The sequence below is a fragment of the Lissotriton vulgaris genome, chromosome 1_1, assembly GCF_964263255.1.
Source record: "Lissotriton vulgaris chromosome 1_1, aLisVul1.2, whole genome shotgun sequence".
Lineage (NCBI taxonomy): Eukaryota > Metazoa > Chordata > Amphibia > Caudata > Salamandridae > Lissotriton > Lissotriton vulgaris.
The window spans coordinates 1,287,477,167-1,287,494,044 of record NC_141685.1 but is presented as its reverse complement, the minus strand read 5'-3'; the positions used below and the strand labels follow the sequence as shown (position 1 = coordinate 1,287,494,044).

The window sequence follows — 16,878 nt, the reverse complement described above, 5'->3', positions numbered from 1 at the left end:
CAAGGAGGTGGAGGCTGGACAGGTTCGGGTGGAGGACCGTTCCCTGCTGCTGTGACAGGAGATCCTCCCAAAGTGGCAGACGGATCGGGGGATCGATGCTCATACTGAGTAGCTTGGGATACTATACCCTTCGAGCCCAGTCCGGAGCCACAAGAATAACTTGGGCCCGGTCGCGCCTTATCTTCTTCAGCACTCTGGGCAGAAGTGGTATAGGCGGAAAGGTGTACAACAGACCGCAACTTCACTCATAAGCAAATGTGGGTCAGTGGGTGAATGGAGGAGATGGGTTAGTACCCACATTCTTGAGGTTTAAAGGAATGTGGTAGTCCTCCTGTAGGCCCATTTTCCTCTTTTCTGGCAGTTTAGCTTGAATTTGGCCAGTGTCTGGATGGATGACCAGTTCTTTTTGTTTCGGATCCATGTTTCCAGGTGAAACATCGAAACGAGGCTCTTTTGATGGCAAAGTTGTTTTTTCTCTGGGCGCCGTAGTTTTCGGTGTCAAAGGTTTCGGCTCGGAAGACTTACTTTCCGGTAACGAGGGGATGGCAACAACGACGTGCTTCGACTTCGATACTGAAGGTTTCGGTTCGGCATCAGCATGGGGTCGACTCGATCCCGAGCCGGAAGGCTTTGCCATGTGTTTCGGCGACGGCCCCGAGGGCAGGGCGTCCAAAACTTTTTCTTGGTGCCGACCTAGGCCTAAGGGAAGAGGAAGGACCGGAGCCTTATTCTTTGGCAAGTGTTGGGGCAGGGGGTATCTGTACTCATGGACGCTGACCCTGTGTTACTTGCTCCTGTTCTTCCATGTCGGAGTAGGCCTTGGAGATGTGTTCTGCTTCCTCTTTGGCTCCTTGAGCGTGGAACTCTTCTCGATCGGAATCTTCACCAAAGATGTCCAGTGTGGACCCGCTTTGTTGTTGCATTTTGTGTCGTTGAGGACAGCAATTACGGAGCATCTTCTTGGATTGAAATGATCGGCACATGACGCAATCCTGTTCGTCGTGTTCCGGGGATAGACACAATTTGCACACTTCGTGAGACACCCGGGACAGAATTTGAATGGAGTCCGTTCCATCGACTGCTAGCGAGCCGGACGCTGGTAGGCCCAAAGGCCCTTCATGTGTTTCATGATCGAAGACTTAGAGTCGAAACAATACACGGAGAATGGAAAACGCAATCGATAAATACGCTGAGGGTAGTGGATTGCGCGTTGAGGAGAACCCGAGAAACGGTGCAGAACCAGAGCGCTGCAATTCACATCTGAACCCAATGGCAGAAAAAAACAATCTTACAATGGAGTCGATGCCCATGCGCACTATCACCAAAAGGAGGAGTCACCTACCTCGTGATTGGGAAAGACTTGTTAGAAGAAAAACAAGGTGCAAACATCCGGACACAACACTAGATGGCAGGATATGCAAAGCATGTGATCTACAGCTCACATGCCTCGAACATTATGTTCTAAACTGGATATCTTATGCTTCTTGTGGCAGGAGGTCATCAACTTTACGATCTTATGGATATAAAGAGGGAAGCGGTATCGATAAACGGTGAGGGGGTTAGCCTTGGTAGAATGCATTAGAGGTCTCCTTATAAGCTTACCATTTTGAGATGTCAATTGAAGACATTTGTCTGAAGAAGGTGCACTGATTTATAGTGATCCTTTTGTGAGTGGTCCGAGTATGCAACTATTTGGAACCTGCACGGTGGTCTATGCTAGAGTCCTCTGGTGACCTGCAATTTATTGAAGAGCTCTCTGGTCTTGACAGGCTGGTCTAGTTAGTGTTGAGTGGCTACTTAAGAGGACTGGTATAGGCTTTATCTCTGTCATCCAGTTGCCAGCCAGGAAGATGCCAAAGGTCTTTTAATACATTATATTCAGGTCCTGGTGCTGATGGGGGGATTAGTTAATTAATTGATGTATGATATGATGTGATTTTATATCCAAATGATGCTAGGGAGGGTAGAGTAACTTTCCTCAATCTAGTGGTTAGATGTGGGTGGTAGGGAAGACATTGTTCACTGTGTCTCTGAAGTGTGGTAGTGCTACGGCTAGAGTCTGATACGTCATTCAGCAGGTTGCAGATCAACAGGTGCATTGTTATAGTGGTTACTTCTAGTACTGATTAGAGAGGCAAGTCTTGTGATTGGGGTAGAATAGTAATTATATTCCACCCCTATGTCAAGGTCACTGCAAGGAAATGTTGGGTGAAGTGCCACAGTTTGGGGAGGGTGCCTGCATCCATCTTCTCGACATGGTGTGCCTGGTGGGACTGTTGCATAACTTTGGACTGTGCTTTTACTAGCATACGGTTTATAATTTTGTACTCCATCCAACCATGTTTTCACCTCTCCTCTCAACTTTAAATGCTCCTGATACTTCAAATCTTGACAGGCAATGAGTGCCAGAGCTTGGTGGCTTTTATGAAGAAAGAAGGGCCTCTGATGATTTCTTAAAGTAAGGTGGTATGACAATCCATGGTGCTAGCATGGATCGCAGTATCCCATTTTTTGTATTATTTACACTTAATTTGCAGGTATTGTGATACTTTTCCTTGAGAGGCTCTGTGGACAATGCAAAACATTTATCCTCTAGGTATAGAGGGACACGCCGGGAGGCTTCACCTGGCGCTTTACAAACACCTATAATAATAATAAATAATAATAATAATAATAATTAATAGGAAGCCATTGGAGTGTTTGCAAGATTAGCGTTGTGTTCTCTGGGGTGAAGGAAGAGTAAGAGTCTTGCTGCAGCATATTAGATTCGTTGAATTTTAAATGGGATAAAACAAGGGGTGTTAAGGAATGAGCTATCGGCATAGTCAAGCTTGGAGATCACATTAGTGAGGATAGCGTGTAGTTTTTGTTGGTATCTCACTTCTTTTGATGTAGCTGATGATGCAACAATTTCCTTAGGCACTATGGCTATAAGCTGGTGTTTGTGCTGTTGTCCATAGGTCATGATCTCTGTCTTCTGAACAGAACTGAGAGATACACTTTAGAACAATAGGGACTGGGTCTTCTTAATAACAACGAACATAAAATCCCCTTAGACCAATTCGGACTTAATCAATCAAAACATTAATAATGAAAACATCACATTAAATTAGACTACTGTGCCAGCTGTGCAAAAAGACTAACTTAACATATATACAAAAATGTATAATTTATTTGTTCAAAAGATAGCTATCATAATGCACACATATATATAAAAATACGGAAATTAAAAAATAAACCATCCAGCTTATAGGTTTGGTAACTCCTTCTCATTTCTCGTCATTGAAAAGGTTCAAATACTTTATTTCCTATACATAATGTGAGTCAATAGTGTGTTTGAAATAAGGAATGATACTTTATATGCCTTTTGAGGCCTGTTAAGCTGTGCCATTGGGAGAGCTCTCATTATATATTCCCAGCCATCTAAGGCCTGCTACTCTCTGCCACTGAAATACTCATGTTATTCTACCTGCTTGATGAGGTCTGCTAAACTCTGGAGGGGGAAGATCTATCACTGGATTCTCTTCAGCGACATGTTATGCCCTATAATTTCAGGGTCTGGTGTTGCATTGTTTTTTTGATTCATGCTACCCACATTTCGGGCAGCTGGAAGGTAACATGAATACAGCCTGGTAAGAAAATGTGATATTCACGAAGGCTTTTTTTTCAAAATCGCGAACCCACCCTTCCCCTACAGTTCTTCTCTTATGGCACTGCAGGTCTTCCATGTAGAGATGTCTGACTTACCTGCAGTACTGTGGCTTTTGGCACCACCAGCAGCATGTCTGTGCTGGCCTCGTCATCTTCCAGCGTGACCAGATCGTCCAAGGGCCTTGGGTCACCAAAGGTGAAGGGTGTGCTCTGGCCGCATTCTGTCCCATGGCAGTCCACATAGCGGAACTGGTATTGCTGCTCTCCAGGTTTTGGAAGGTAGTATGCTGCAAAGGAAGACAATTCTTTTCACTTTGCTCCTTGTGATAAGCATGGCTCTAGTTCGCATTTTAGTAGATACTTTATTTATTTATTTTAAGGTTTTATAGAGCGCAAACTTGACCCGTGAGGGTATCAGAGCGCTTTACAGATTCATAGAGTAATACAAAAGGCAGGTCAATACAAAATGCAGGAGATCTGTACATCAGAGAGCTTACACAGTCAAGGAGTCGTAGGGGAGCAGGATATTATACGAGTACTGTACATTGGGGGATAGGATAAACTATACTACAGGACAATTTACAGAGACAAGAGTTATACAATAGGCAGGAATCGCATGAGTAATGTACAAGGTCGCAGGATAAGGCAATAGTCTCTCAGGTGGCTGTGGGACGGGTTAGCCAAGGAATTTGCCCATGAGGAAGGATTTGGCCTCTTTTTTGAAGCGTGCCAGTGAGGGGTTTCTTCTGATGTCGGGAGGGAGGGAGTTCCATATTCTTGGTCCAGTCCCGGTGAAAGCCCGATTGTAGATTTTTATTTTCCTGAAGCGTGCAGGCCAGAGTAGGAGGGCATTGGCCGATCATGAGTTTCTGTTTGCTCCGGATATCACTAGCTTCTGTGCAAGATAGGCAGGGGAGTTAGAGTGTAAGGCCTTGTGCGTGATGCATGCCAGCTTAAGGTGAATCCTAGCCTCGAAGGGAAGCCAGTTCAGCGCTTTCAATTGAGGGGTGATATGATCAAATTTTCTAGAGCCTGTAAGTAGTCTGGCGGCTGTGTTGAGGCAAGCTTTTAAGGGTGCCAGCGAGATCTTGGGTAAGCCAGAGAGGGTGGAGCAACTATATTCCAGCCGAGAGATAACTAATGATTCAGCAGCAGAAGTACAGGACAGTGACCATTATTGCAGACACTTTTTGTGCACACAAAAGAGTAAGGTGGGAGGCGGAAAGTGAGAAAAGCAGAAGCCAATCATTTGGTATGTAATAATACCAATACTTTAAACCCCCCATAACAAGAAGTCATCCCTGCAAGAAAATACTGAGCAGCACGATTAACATACGATGATTTCAATGATAAGTGTAGACACATATGGTAAGGGACCACAGACTCAGAACAACACTAAGGGTACATTTAGAGAAGACAGGCAGATGTACAAGAAGTGCGATGTCCAGTGTTCATGGAAATAGCATACTGCACAGTGCAAGGTCTGACTATAAAAAGACAACCAGATGATCAAAAGATTGAAAAGTTACTTACACCGGTAATTCTATTTCTCCTTTGTGGGAATATGTATTAAAGTCATCAGGAATGAATTGTCCCCCACAGTTTCTGAAGCACTATTATAAGAGGCTACTCCTAAATAACATCTTAGAAAAACTATTTAGAACACAATAACTTTAAAGATTATGCAATGCTGCAATGGCAGAATTTATTTTTCTTATGTTGTTGAAAACAAAGACCAAATAACTATAAATATGCCCCTAGTGAAAATGAAGTGACAGATTGAAACTTTCACAAATCTTTTTTAATGAATAATGGAATCAAACAGAAGCAAATTCAGCTAGAAGGTAGCAGACTTAGAGTTTAAAAGCAGCCTAGGCTCAAATAAGGAGCCAGTCACACGAGTACCGATCAAGCAGGAAGTAGAAGTCATTCCTATTCAGTTTTAGGGGACCTCAGAATTTATAATGTGTGAAAATATTCATCTCACTGCCACCACCCGAAAGGAGGTGACTTAATAAAGATAGCCATAAAAGAGAATCCAGTGGTTACTGTTAATTATTCAGAGTAGTCATGTACTCTCAACAAAAATGACATACATTTACTCTGGTTACTGAGTGATCGATTATATTAATACCACTTAGGTGAGATCATTGGTGCAGGGCCAGTACTCCAGACCGGCGAGGCTACCGACTTGACCTTGGTAAGGTTTGCAGGGCTTGGGGGTCTGTCCATTGCACATGCAGCAGAGTAACTTTTCTGCCTTCTGACATGAGGCCCTGAGGCTGCTGCCTTCCCCTCATGGCATCCTGCCTCCAGTGGGCTGGTTGCAGAGCTTCTTGTCTCAGGACCCCCCTACCCTCTCCCCACCCCCCTGGGCAAGCGCGATGGACACTCAACCCCTCCTCGGGGGGAGAGTTCCGATCCTGCAGTTGGGTCTGTCATGATCAGCAGCCACCATCTTGACTGCATCTCTCCATGCCACTCCAATCTTGGCAGCCGGAGGACCATACGCTCCAGGGGCCGCCAATCTTGTTGCATGCACGTACCACAGCTTCTTTCTGCCCTCTGGGGAGGGTCAAGACTTTGCAGAGGCCAGCCTTCACCAACTGGAACTCACGCTCTGGGCACCATGTTCCCTCTGAGGCAAAACCACACTCCTTTGAATGTCTGTATTAGTAATTTCTTTACATAGATAATTCCAAGACTCTCCAATGCATATGGGCAATCAGGGTAGGAATGGAATGTGTGCCCCTGTAGGTCAGAGGTGCACATTCAATCCCCTTGATGAAGATTTGATTCATTCTGCTTTAGAGCAATTGTTTTTAATTTTTCTTCCTTCACCAATTGATTTGATGTCGCTTTTTCGAACAAGATTGCAATGCCAGTAAATTCCCCTTCCTTTTCTTGTGATTTGGAACACACTGCACAACTTATTTTTGAAGTAGTAAGATGACTTCATAAAAAAAAGGTTTAAATGGAACCGTGACAGCGCTTTTGATGGAGGTGAGGACTCGAACCTCCTAGAATTTTGCTCAATTTTTTCTTCCGCATCGGTCTCTTGTTATGTCTAGCATTCTGCTATAAATACCATCAGGTTTCCAAAGTTGACAGGTTGACTGATGGTAAAGCAACGTTTTCCTCCAGTTTTAGGCATCCACACTACCACTGAGAGATGTTGTATGCCTGTTCCTCTTACAAGTTTTCTGAGCTGGTACACTGTCATCGGTTGAGGTTAATATTGTTGCTGGCGCTGAGGGATGTAAATTCAATGTTGGTACGATCTACAATCGCAAGACTTCTAAGGTTGCCTATGAGCCTCTTTTTTTATGACGGCCCACAGCCTTTGGACTGTTTGATTCCTTCTTCTTCTGAATTTTTTATCATCTGCATGATGGCCAAATAAGGATGTTCTCAAAAACAGTAGATTCAAAATTGTTTGCTTGGCATCTGATTTTAATTCTGAGAGATGCAACCAAGAAGATCTTCTTAGGGCAGGCCATGGTAGTACTCATGAGCTGCAAGTACTGGTAAATCTGCTGTAGCAATTCTTAAAGGGTTCAAAACAACATGTCTTTGTTAACACTTTCCATGCGGGACTAATTCCCCGCGGTGCGGGGGAGAGGGGGTGCGCGTGCGGCGCCGCGGTACTCGTGGCGAGCCCAGCTTGTCATGCTGCACAGTGGAGCTGTGCTGATGATGAGCTGAGCTCGTCACGACTCTGCCCACTCCCATGGAACGCCCGCACAGGAGGGGAATTAGCCCCGCGTGGGCGTTCCTCGGCAGTTATGACGAGCTGAGCTCGTTAGGAGCACAGCTCCACTGTGCCTCATGACGAGCTGAGCTCGCCATAAGCGTCGAAGGGGTTAAGGACTGCACAGCAGTTGTCACTAGGCTATTGCAGAAGATCATCCATAAACCTCTGAAGTAAGTCCCACAGTAGCAGTGGCGTAACACAGGCCCCCGCAGCCTGGTGTTGCGGGGGGGACCCCAAGCTCCAAGGGACGCCATTAGCAAAGTACTCTGGTCTGAGCTCTCCCGATCGTGTCCGGAGGGGGCCCCTCCACATGTCTTGCAGGGGGCCCCCTCAAGTTTAGTTACGCCAGTGCACAGTAGATGATCCTACCAGACTAAGTGGGCTAGAACACTAGTCGCTTTCATAGAGGTTGCTGCAGCTGCATTACTTTCTGAATAGGGAATTTAATGTTATAGTTTCCTCATCAGGTGGTACAGTTGATAAGAGTACAGTTATATGTTGTTTCCTGGCAGATCCTACCATTACAAAATTTTGTCAGAGGGTATGCCTCAATACACATGGAAGCAGGTCAAGAGGCCTGCGCTTCTTTGTAAGGTTTGGCACTGCTGCTTTAATAGGCATTAGAGGCCTCTTAGAGCCTCCTTTTGTAGTGAGGAAAAAAGAGGCTCTAAGATGCCAGAAACAGGAGGCAAATTTACAATTGAGATCAATGAATGTTTCCAGTATAAAGTGGCCATCTGAAATTTAAAAATGTAGGTAACATAAAGTAAGTAAATACAATGAGACTTTTGTCGAGTCTGAGCGTGTAGGAGTGTCATTTTCAAGTGAATACATCGTATGAGGAATATATAAGCTTTCCCATGATAGAGGCGATGAAGCCTTATTTTTTAGGATTATGACTATGAAAACAATTACATCTTCTTGGAGTGTTCTGTTGGGTATATGAAACACTTTCTCTTTGGAGTTCCAGAATAACAAAAGGGTGGACCCTTGCAGACCCATATGAAAAGAACCAGGAAGCATGGAAGAAACGATCTTCTCATCAAGCTCCTATATTAAAACAGCACCCAGAAAATAAACAATATGGTGTAACATGATAGCGTGAAGGTGGTATGTTGTGCACTGCAAGTTCTGAACACACAGAGGTATCTCAGGGAGACGGAGAAAGGGAGGAAAGAAGTGCAAACTCTTATTGTATTATAGAAAACCTGATGAACACACAGATCATATGGTTCACGGTGCAAATGGTGATATAAAAATACTCTGGGACAACTGGGGAAATCATTTGTGCAGGACAAGGTCTGAGCTAATAAAGACAACCAGGGGACACTGAGAAGGTTAGATGAGCAGTGGAAGCTATGATTGTATAATGACAACTGATACACACACATTACATTGGTAAATGTAAGTTGTCTATGGATCAGTAAACTTAGAAATCAGCGAGACAGATATGAAGTGAGAGCTTCGACCAGTGATATACATATGTTCAGATTAAGACACAAGTGCTTCAAAACTAAGTGAATATCACCAGTGGATGGATATAATACCCTCAAGTATCACAGGATAATTGTGTGTTTGTCATGGATCCTTTTAAATCCCTAACTAGGGTTCATTAGATCAAAAGATGAATCTTGCTGTAACTCTTTGTCTATGTGCAAATTCATAAAATCCTAATTGGCAAATATTGCTCAGCCCTGGGTCCATCTCATGAGCTATCCAGTGCTAAAGGTCTCCCCGAATAACTGTATGGAATCTGATTCAGCCAGAGGTGAAAGGCTCCATATGGCCAGTCATTACCACAGATCACCTAATCAGTAGCAGCTGCTTCCGGATGGGAGTGGTGGTGGAGGGAATTAAAAACTAAAAACACTTACCTTTTTGCCAGCGTTCACCTCTCCTCCGTCTTCTTCAGCTTCCTTCTTTCTGCAGTCCCATCAGCAGGAAGCAGCCGGCACCCAGCCTCCCCACTGCCAATCACACTGCTGCAATGCAGCATTGTGATTGACCTGAGCGACGAGGATCGGCACTCAGAAGGGCACTGGGAGGGTTTGCATGTTCCTCACCAGGCTGTGTAATGCAGCCTGGTGAGGAAGATGCAGAGTGCGCATGACTGTTAGGACTGCCCGATAGGGCCGGTTAAGCAGTATTGCCCACTTAAGGAGTGAAAACCACTCCTTCCCTGCTCGGCCCAGCCACGCGAGCCACTGAATTCAATAGGAACAAGCATTGGCATAGCCAATAGGTCTCGCTGTTGGGATCTTTTAAGTGTTTAGCTAGAGCTTTTGGCTACGCCAATGTCTTAAAGTTATGTTGTAGAAAAGTGTGGCTGCTCTCTAGCATATTGAAAAATTGCAATAAATAAAAAAAATGTGTTGGTTCCTCTGGTGCACTTCGACAAGTGCAGATTTCTACATTTATCACAATTAAAAGCACTGACACTGTGGACTACATCTGGATTAAACAAACCTTGGAGTAAGTTTGAGCACGAAAGGAGTTGCACAATTACACAGGAAGCAGCAACGTGTGGTAAAACATGGATGAGTGGAAGCTCTCAAACACACCAATGATGGACCTGTGTGCCACAAATGAGCAGGAAGGGCTCATTCTGCACAACATACTCCTTATACAAGTCTCACCACGGAATATACAAACACCAACTCTAGTGCCAGAGATAAAACCCTGACGTGGACACTTCTGTTCATCATTTGTGAACTAGCAGACCAAGGGTGCGCAATACAAGTTCAGGGGAGCAGCTCTATGCTACATTTTTGGACCTAAATAATGACTTTGTAAACAAGTCACATCTAGTGCTGTGGTATGCACAGTGCCTCCGATGGTTGGAGCTTTAGACACTAATGAAGTAGCTAGTAGGGCTGGAATGCATGGAATAGTCCAATAGAAGCCACACCTAAACAAGAAAAAAGAAAGAGAATGAGGAAGTGGTAGAATTACAGTGTGAAAAGAAAAGAAGTATAAGAAAGAGAGAATGAAAGTAAAAAAAGAACTAAAAAAACCTTGAAACTGGCTAGTTATGGTCAAGTTACCAAACCATAATCCAAGCCACCTGCACACTGCTCCACGCTTTACACATGGTGTCACTAAAGACATTGTTGATGGCATCATTGATGACATCACTCGAAAAACTTAACAACAAAGTGTGGTATTAAATTAAATGTTCAACAGGGAATCAGAGAACAATTCTAAGATTTGCAGGGCAGCCCAGAGGACCAGCATGCCTGATGGCAGAAAAAAAACGGTCCTCGGAAGCTTGTTTCCGGTCTAGGGAAGACATGGCTTGGCAGTTCGGGCTGGACTGTTCCCATGAGGCACAGGGTCAGACTGATTTGCATATAGCCATGTCTGAACAGGGGTGGCAGAGTGGGCTAAAGAACGGTGATGGATTAAACCCAGATCTTTTGACTGGGTGTGAGTGTTTGATTGACTCAGATGCTCCGTCCATCACCACCCCCTTTTGTACCGCTTTTGGCCGCCATAAGTGTGGCAGGGTATGCTCAGACGTGAGTGCCTTGCTCACTTTGCCACTGGATTCAAGCAAGCCGGGCTGAAGACGACTGGAATGCCAGAAACCGGTCCTCGGAAGCTTGTTTCCAGTCCAGGGAAGACATGGCTTGGCAGTTCGGGCTGGACTGCTCCCATGAGGCACAGGGTCAGACTGATTTGCATATAGCCATGTCTGAACTGGGGTGGCAGAGTGGGCTAAAGAACGGTGATGGATTCAACCCAGATCTTTTGACTGGGTATGAGTGTTCGATTGACTCAGATGCTCCGTCCATCACCACGCCCTTTTATAAACATAAGACAGTCATAAAATTTATGACAGCGCATGTCACAATCCCAGCAAAAACATAAGTCAGGTTGGACAGTGTCAGTGTCCCAAACAGTGCCACAGACCACAAATGCACTCAGCTGATGTTGTGCTCACAGTCAGTGCCTAAGACCATACACATACTCAGCTAATGCTGTGCTTAAAGCCAGTGAAGTGACACAGATCACACAAGAGCTCTGCTAATGCCGTGCTCAAAGCCAGTGAAGAGACACAGACCACACAAGAGCTCTGCTGATGCTGTGAGCAAAGCCAGTGCAGTGCTTCAGGTCACACACGCACTCAAAGTCAGTGAAGTGGCACAGATTACACTAGAGCTCTGCTGGTGCCGTGCTCAGTCAGTGAAGTGACACAGATGACAGAAGAGCTCGGCTGATGCAGTGCTCACCTTACGAGCAGCGGCAGACTGGGCTCCTACCATGTTGTTCTCCTCGCCTTCATTGATGATCAATCTGCTGCGCTTCCTGCCTATTAGAGTTCAGGGAGCCACTCGGGTGAGCAGGTGGCCGCACACAGACTTCTGCAGACACACAGCCTCAAAAACAGGCAGACACCCTCAGGCGCAGACAAGTGCAGAGGATGTAGCCTGAATCCACTGGGCCGTTGCCCCCTCTTTAAAGCTCAGGGGCATTCCCTTAGATAATATACCCCAATTGGAGGCTTTCATATACGCAGGTAACCAACTCCCCGAAGCCATGGCAGCTCAATCAACGATTTGGCTCCTACCTACCCTACACACGGCCAAACACCTCAAAGTCAGCCTAGGCGAGTGTGCGCGCTGTGCCTGCTATTGCCAGACAGGTGAGGAGCACCAGGAGGAGGAGCTGGATGCGTGGGAGAGGCAGGCTTGTGGCGTTCATAGACCCTGGTGTCAGATCAACACGTGCGAAGGCGCAGTGTGTCCTTAGAGGGCGGGCCTGGAGGACGTCACTTGTTGACAGAGCACAGTGACACTGATGACGAGATCAATAATTGAACCTACTTTCCCAAAACAGTGGCGAGCTGGCCGCCAATACCTAATTCCCCCATTACACCATATCGTAGCAAAATAAAATAAAATATGATTATATGATATGGGAAGTAGAGATGAAGTAGCGATGAGCAGGGTCACGTAAGAAGACACGATGAGGAATGCAGCCTGGATGCCGTGAGAGTGAGGTGGGGGGTGGAAAAAACAAGCACAGCTGCAAAAGTTAAAGCGAGCGTGCTAACTGAAAAAGAATGTTAGGAATGTTAGGCATGCAGCTGGCATCCGGCCGCGCTGCGGCTCCCTCCCGAGCAACCTAGGCCAGAGAAGGCGGGACATGCACCAGCTTTGGGCAAATTGCATGCTGTCTTTCTTAGAAAGACGCTTGCAAAGCCCAATAGCAAGTGATTTAAAAAAAGCACACGCACGAGCGTGCGTTTGTAGTTTAAAAGCCCTTACTAAATGCCTCACAGAGCAGCGCATGTGCGCTGGCAGACGCAAGACCTAAAAATATTAATAACGGTACGTTATTTTCATTGTATTTTTCCCTATGAGCAGTGGGGCGATGCTCCTCCGCCACCGCGGCGGAGACACCACTGCATCTACCTATGAGAGGACGGGAACTATGTAATGCTGTACAAGTCCCGAGGCTGTTCAGTTGCCCTGGTGCAAGTCTCTTCATCGCTCTATGACACAGAGCCAAGAGCTAAAAAGTTCTATATCCATAAGCAAATGCCCCAAGCCCACCTCATCCTAGACAACAGTCTCTGCATGTCTGTCTCAATCCTGACTCCGTCCAGTCACAGAGGTGAAGTGCTCGCTGGCTCTGTGTGAATCCCAGTGTTCACTTCAAAAGTGGAGTGAAAGGTTTTGTGCCTCAAAACACACTTCATTGGCCAATAAAACAAGCATTTACAATGCAATAGGTCTCGCAGCATTAAAGTTTGAGTTACTGGCATTGTAAATGACAATGCTTTGCATTATTTTTTTTATTTATTTGCAATTGGTATATAAACATTGTTTGTGAATAGTTAACTGTTGCTTATGCTAAGCAAAGTTGGCAGTAATATAGAGTGCTAGTCTTGCTTGTTATAAGCATGCTGATTTAAAGCGCTCTGATTCCTGCGAGTAAAGTTTGCGCTATATAAAAGTGAAAACTAATAAATAAATTTTAAAAAGCCTACCTGTACCACGTCCGTTCTTATTCTTTGATGCCACATATCTTTGGGTCCCTGTATTTATTAACTGCACCCGGCTGTGGGAAACCTCCATGGCAGGAACAACGTGTTGCGGGTAGGCATGGGCGGAAAATCCGTTCCGCTCGCGGATTTTGCGGATTTTCGGGAAATCCGCAATCCGCGAGATTTGCGAATCTCCCGCAAAATCCGCAAATCCGCGAGCAGCGGATTTTGCTCGCACTGCTCGCACTGTTCGCGTGAGTTCGCGCCCCGCGAATAAGTGCAAAATTGCAGAAATACGATCTTAGCAAAACTGAAAGTAACTACTTACCAGGTTCAAAAGTTCAGGCTCATCATTAGTAGCCATTTCCTGTAGTGCTTCCTGAGGGGCCCCTCCAGAGTTCAGTTGCCAGTTGAAACTATTATGTGACCCTGCTCTGAACCTCAGAATAGTTACACATATGCCACAAAGGTCCTGAATTACAGCTAAGGGAGACAAGCAGGAGCCAGGCTGGAAGTTAAAATCCATTAATCAGCCCCTAATTCATTATTGTCAGTTGGGGCAGGGCAGGTGTTGTAACTAATTTTGCAACAATGAAAGCACTTAGCAAGTGCAAAAGATCACTAATCAGGGCGCACTAAGGAAGCAGGTGCCAGCTAAAAAAATATTCTGTGACACATTAATCAGCCCCAAATTAATTCAGGTCACTTGAGGCAGGGAAGGTGTGCTTTGCTTTGCCGAAAATAATGTACACTGGACAACCAGAGGGTGTGGTGATGAAACAGAGGGTGGCATGGGTGGGCCAGAGGGTGGCATGAGTAGTCAGAGAGTGGCAGTGGTGACAGAGAGTGGCAGTGATGAAGAAGAGTGTCCCAAACAGGCTGGACACGTAGAAACAACAAGTTCGCGAAACTTGCGACCCGACAGGTAAGTTCGCAATTTGCGAAAGTGTACAAAACCCTCGCGAACTGGCAGAAACACGGGCGAACACAAAAAAAAAAAAAACGCAAATTCGCGGGAATTCGCGGATTTTGCGGATTGCGAATCCGCAAATCCGCAAAATTCGCGAACGCGAGATCCGCAAAATTCGCTCATGCTTAGTTGCGGGGCAGACACGGGCAATGTAGCCACTGTCCTGTGGCTGCACCGTGGGGTAACAGTGTAGGGGCAGAAATGCAGGCAGTTGGTAGTGCTGTGCCATAGCAGTGTCGTTCTCTATGTATGCTGGGCATGGGGGTTGCTATTGGCTGACAAGAAGTGGTGAGGAGGTGCCGGTTCGGTATGCCTGCTTCCTGATCTTGGGCAGGGGACAGTTAAAAAACAAGGAGGGATCTATCACTTTAATAAATTGAATAAATACAACAGATTCTAGCGCCTCCGGTTTCGAGGGACTGAGTTCCTCAAACATAGTTTACACACATATATAAACACTTGAGTTTCGTTCCAGTAATCTTACGTAGGTGGTAGCAAATCCAAGTATGTTAAACGCTCGCTGCTGAGGTGTGCGCGGAATTTTCAGGTCTCGGCTTGCAATCTCGGCCCGATTGGGCTAACTCCTCTTCATCCTTTCAAGGCAGATACATTCAGCCAGGTGACAGGGACAACTGGTATTTAGAGTGTTATGCAAATGGTAAATTAGGCTATATAAAACATGTTATCATTTACCAATTGGATATCTGATTATCTCAGCTCTGGCTGCAGCTCTCGGGTTCTCCTGGGGTCGAAAAACGAGCGCACAGAAGCATTACATTTATGGTGCACGCTTTACATGGGGTAGTTAGAATATAAAGAGCTACGAACATTCAACAGCATTATATTAATACAATTCAACAATGTTAGCGCCCCTCCCCCTCAATAAAATGCCCACGCTGTCACCGGTCATGATTTCTTTTAGTATGTGGGGTAGGAGGGACAAAATCAGGAAGGTCCCAATCTTTGAGTACATTATAGAAAGGTTGCCTTTTCATATCGGCTGTCATTTCATTTGCTTACACATCACCAAACGCGCCATAGTGTGTCCTGCAAACCCCTCCCCGCCTACCCATGGCCCACTCTTCCCCGTGCACCCCCTTTACCGCCCCCTGGGACAGATTAACTCTGCACAAACGCCACTGTCAGTCATAGGGGAGTGGCGGCTCCCAGAGGATGCTCTGTGCGCCTGCTGGTGCTACTTGCCTGCTCTGTGCAGATGTGAAAGCACATATTTCTGTCTGCATATATAGCAGCCTGTTCATTCCCTGACATGAAAACAGCAATTAGAGAACCCCCGTCTCGTTGCAGTATTGGGGGTCTATGTCTCATTACCAGAGCAACCGCAGGATTTCCGTTCTCCGCCGACAGTCCTCCTTGGCGACCGGGGATGCCTAGACCATGGCAGCCGGACAGGGGCAGCATCCAGGGGTTGGGGGCATGGGTGAGAAGCGGACTGGGTCAGAGAGCTGCCAGGACAGAGGGTTGGTGAGGCAGCGAGAGCGCAGACATTGTGCCGACTCCTCTGGGCTTGAGAGAATGCAATGCTTCTGTACGCCTGCTGCACCGGGGCTGTGCACAGTCACACAGGGATGTGGCAACGGAGGGGGGCAGTGCACGATCTGGGTGGGGGGCGGGGCATGAGCTAGGGGGTAATAGCTTAAGTAGATGCCAGGATGGAGGCGGTGGCACACAGGCCCGGGGGTCGACAATATTCCTGGGTGTGGGGGTTTAGTAATGGTGAGGATGGGCATTCAAGAGACCCAGATGTGGCAACTGTCAGGAGTCCCGGAGGAGGAGGTGTGAAGCGTGGGACTTGGAGGAAACGAAGGTGAGTGGGGTGGGGTGTGAGTACCGAACAGAGGAGGTACTGGGGGGTAAAAGCTGCTGTAGACTAGGCAAGTGCCGAAGGTGGGGGAGGGGAGCTGGGTCTAGAGAGGGTACTAGGGCAGGAGTCCAGGGGGAAGAGCAGTAGACCAGGTGTGTAGTGGAGGGGGGCAATAGGATGGTAAGGAAGGGGCAAGAACACCGGTTGTACAGAGCAAAGAAGAAGAGTGGGCCGGGTGGTAGGAATAGGATGAACACAGGGAACAGAGCCACTGAGGTAGATTAGGGCTTTGCAGAGGGGAGATGTGTACATGAGTAGGTAAGCACCAAGCATCTCAGACTGACTACAAAGAGGCGATAGTTGGCGAAGCATCAGAGTTCACTTCAGAGAAGCAGGGTGAAGATGTAGCTGCAAAGAGATAGGCACTGTGTAACAGTATGGACACAAGGGTAGTAGCATGTGTGCCCCACAGGTATGAGAAAGAGAAACTGGGACCCCTTCTAAAATAACACACACCTAAGCTTAAAACCGTAAAGACATCTAGGAAGAATTTCCTTCCCACATGCTGCTCACCTTCTCCACCGCTGGTTCCCCGGCATGTTATCAACTTCCCCTGCAGTGACGGAGCCACGGCAGTGGCGCAGGCCCAGACTCCGAACTTGAGTTCTTACGGCAGCTGGCAATCC

The 16,878-nt window shown here is 46.5% G+C and overlaps 1 protein-coding gene across 3 annotated transcripts in view; it reads right to left on the bottom strand.

The window, feature by feature from the left end:
* CALCOCO1 (calcium binding and coiled-coil domain 1) overlaps positions 1–16,878 on the bottom strand; it is a 239,259-nt gene that overhangs the window by 152,174 nt on the left and 70,207 nt on the right. For all 3 annotated transcript variants that reach the window (XM_086965206.1, XM_086965221.1, XM_086965212.1), the window contains exon 4: positions 3,748–3,938. In XM_086965206.1, coding sequence (XP_086821332.1) covers positions 3,748–3,938 — 191 coding nt within the window. The remainder of the gene's footprint in view (positions 1–3,747; positions 3,939–16,878) is intronic.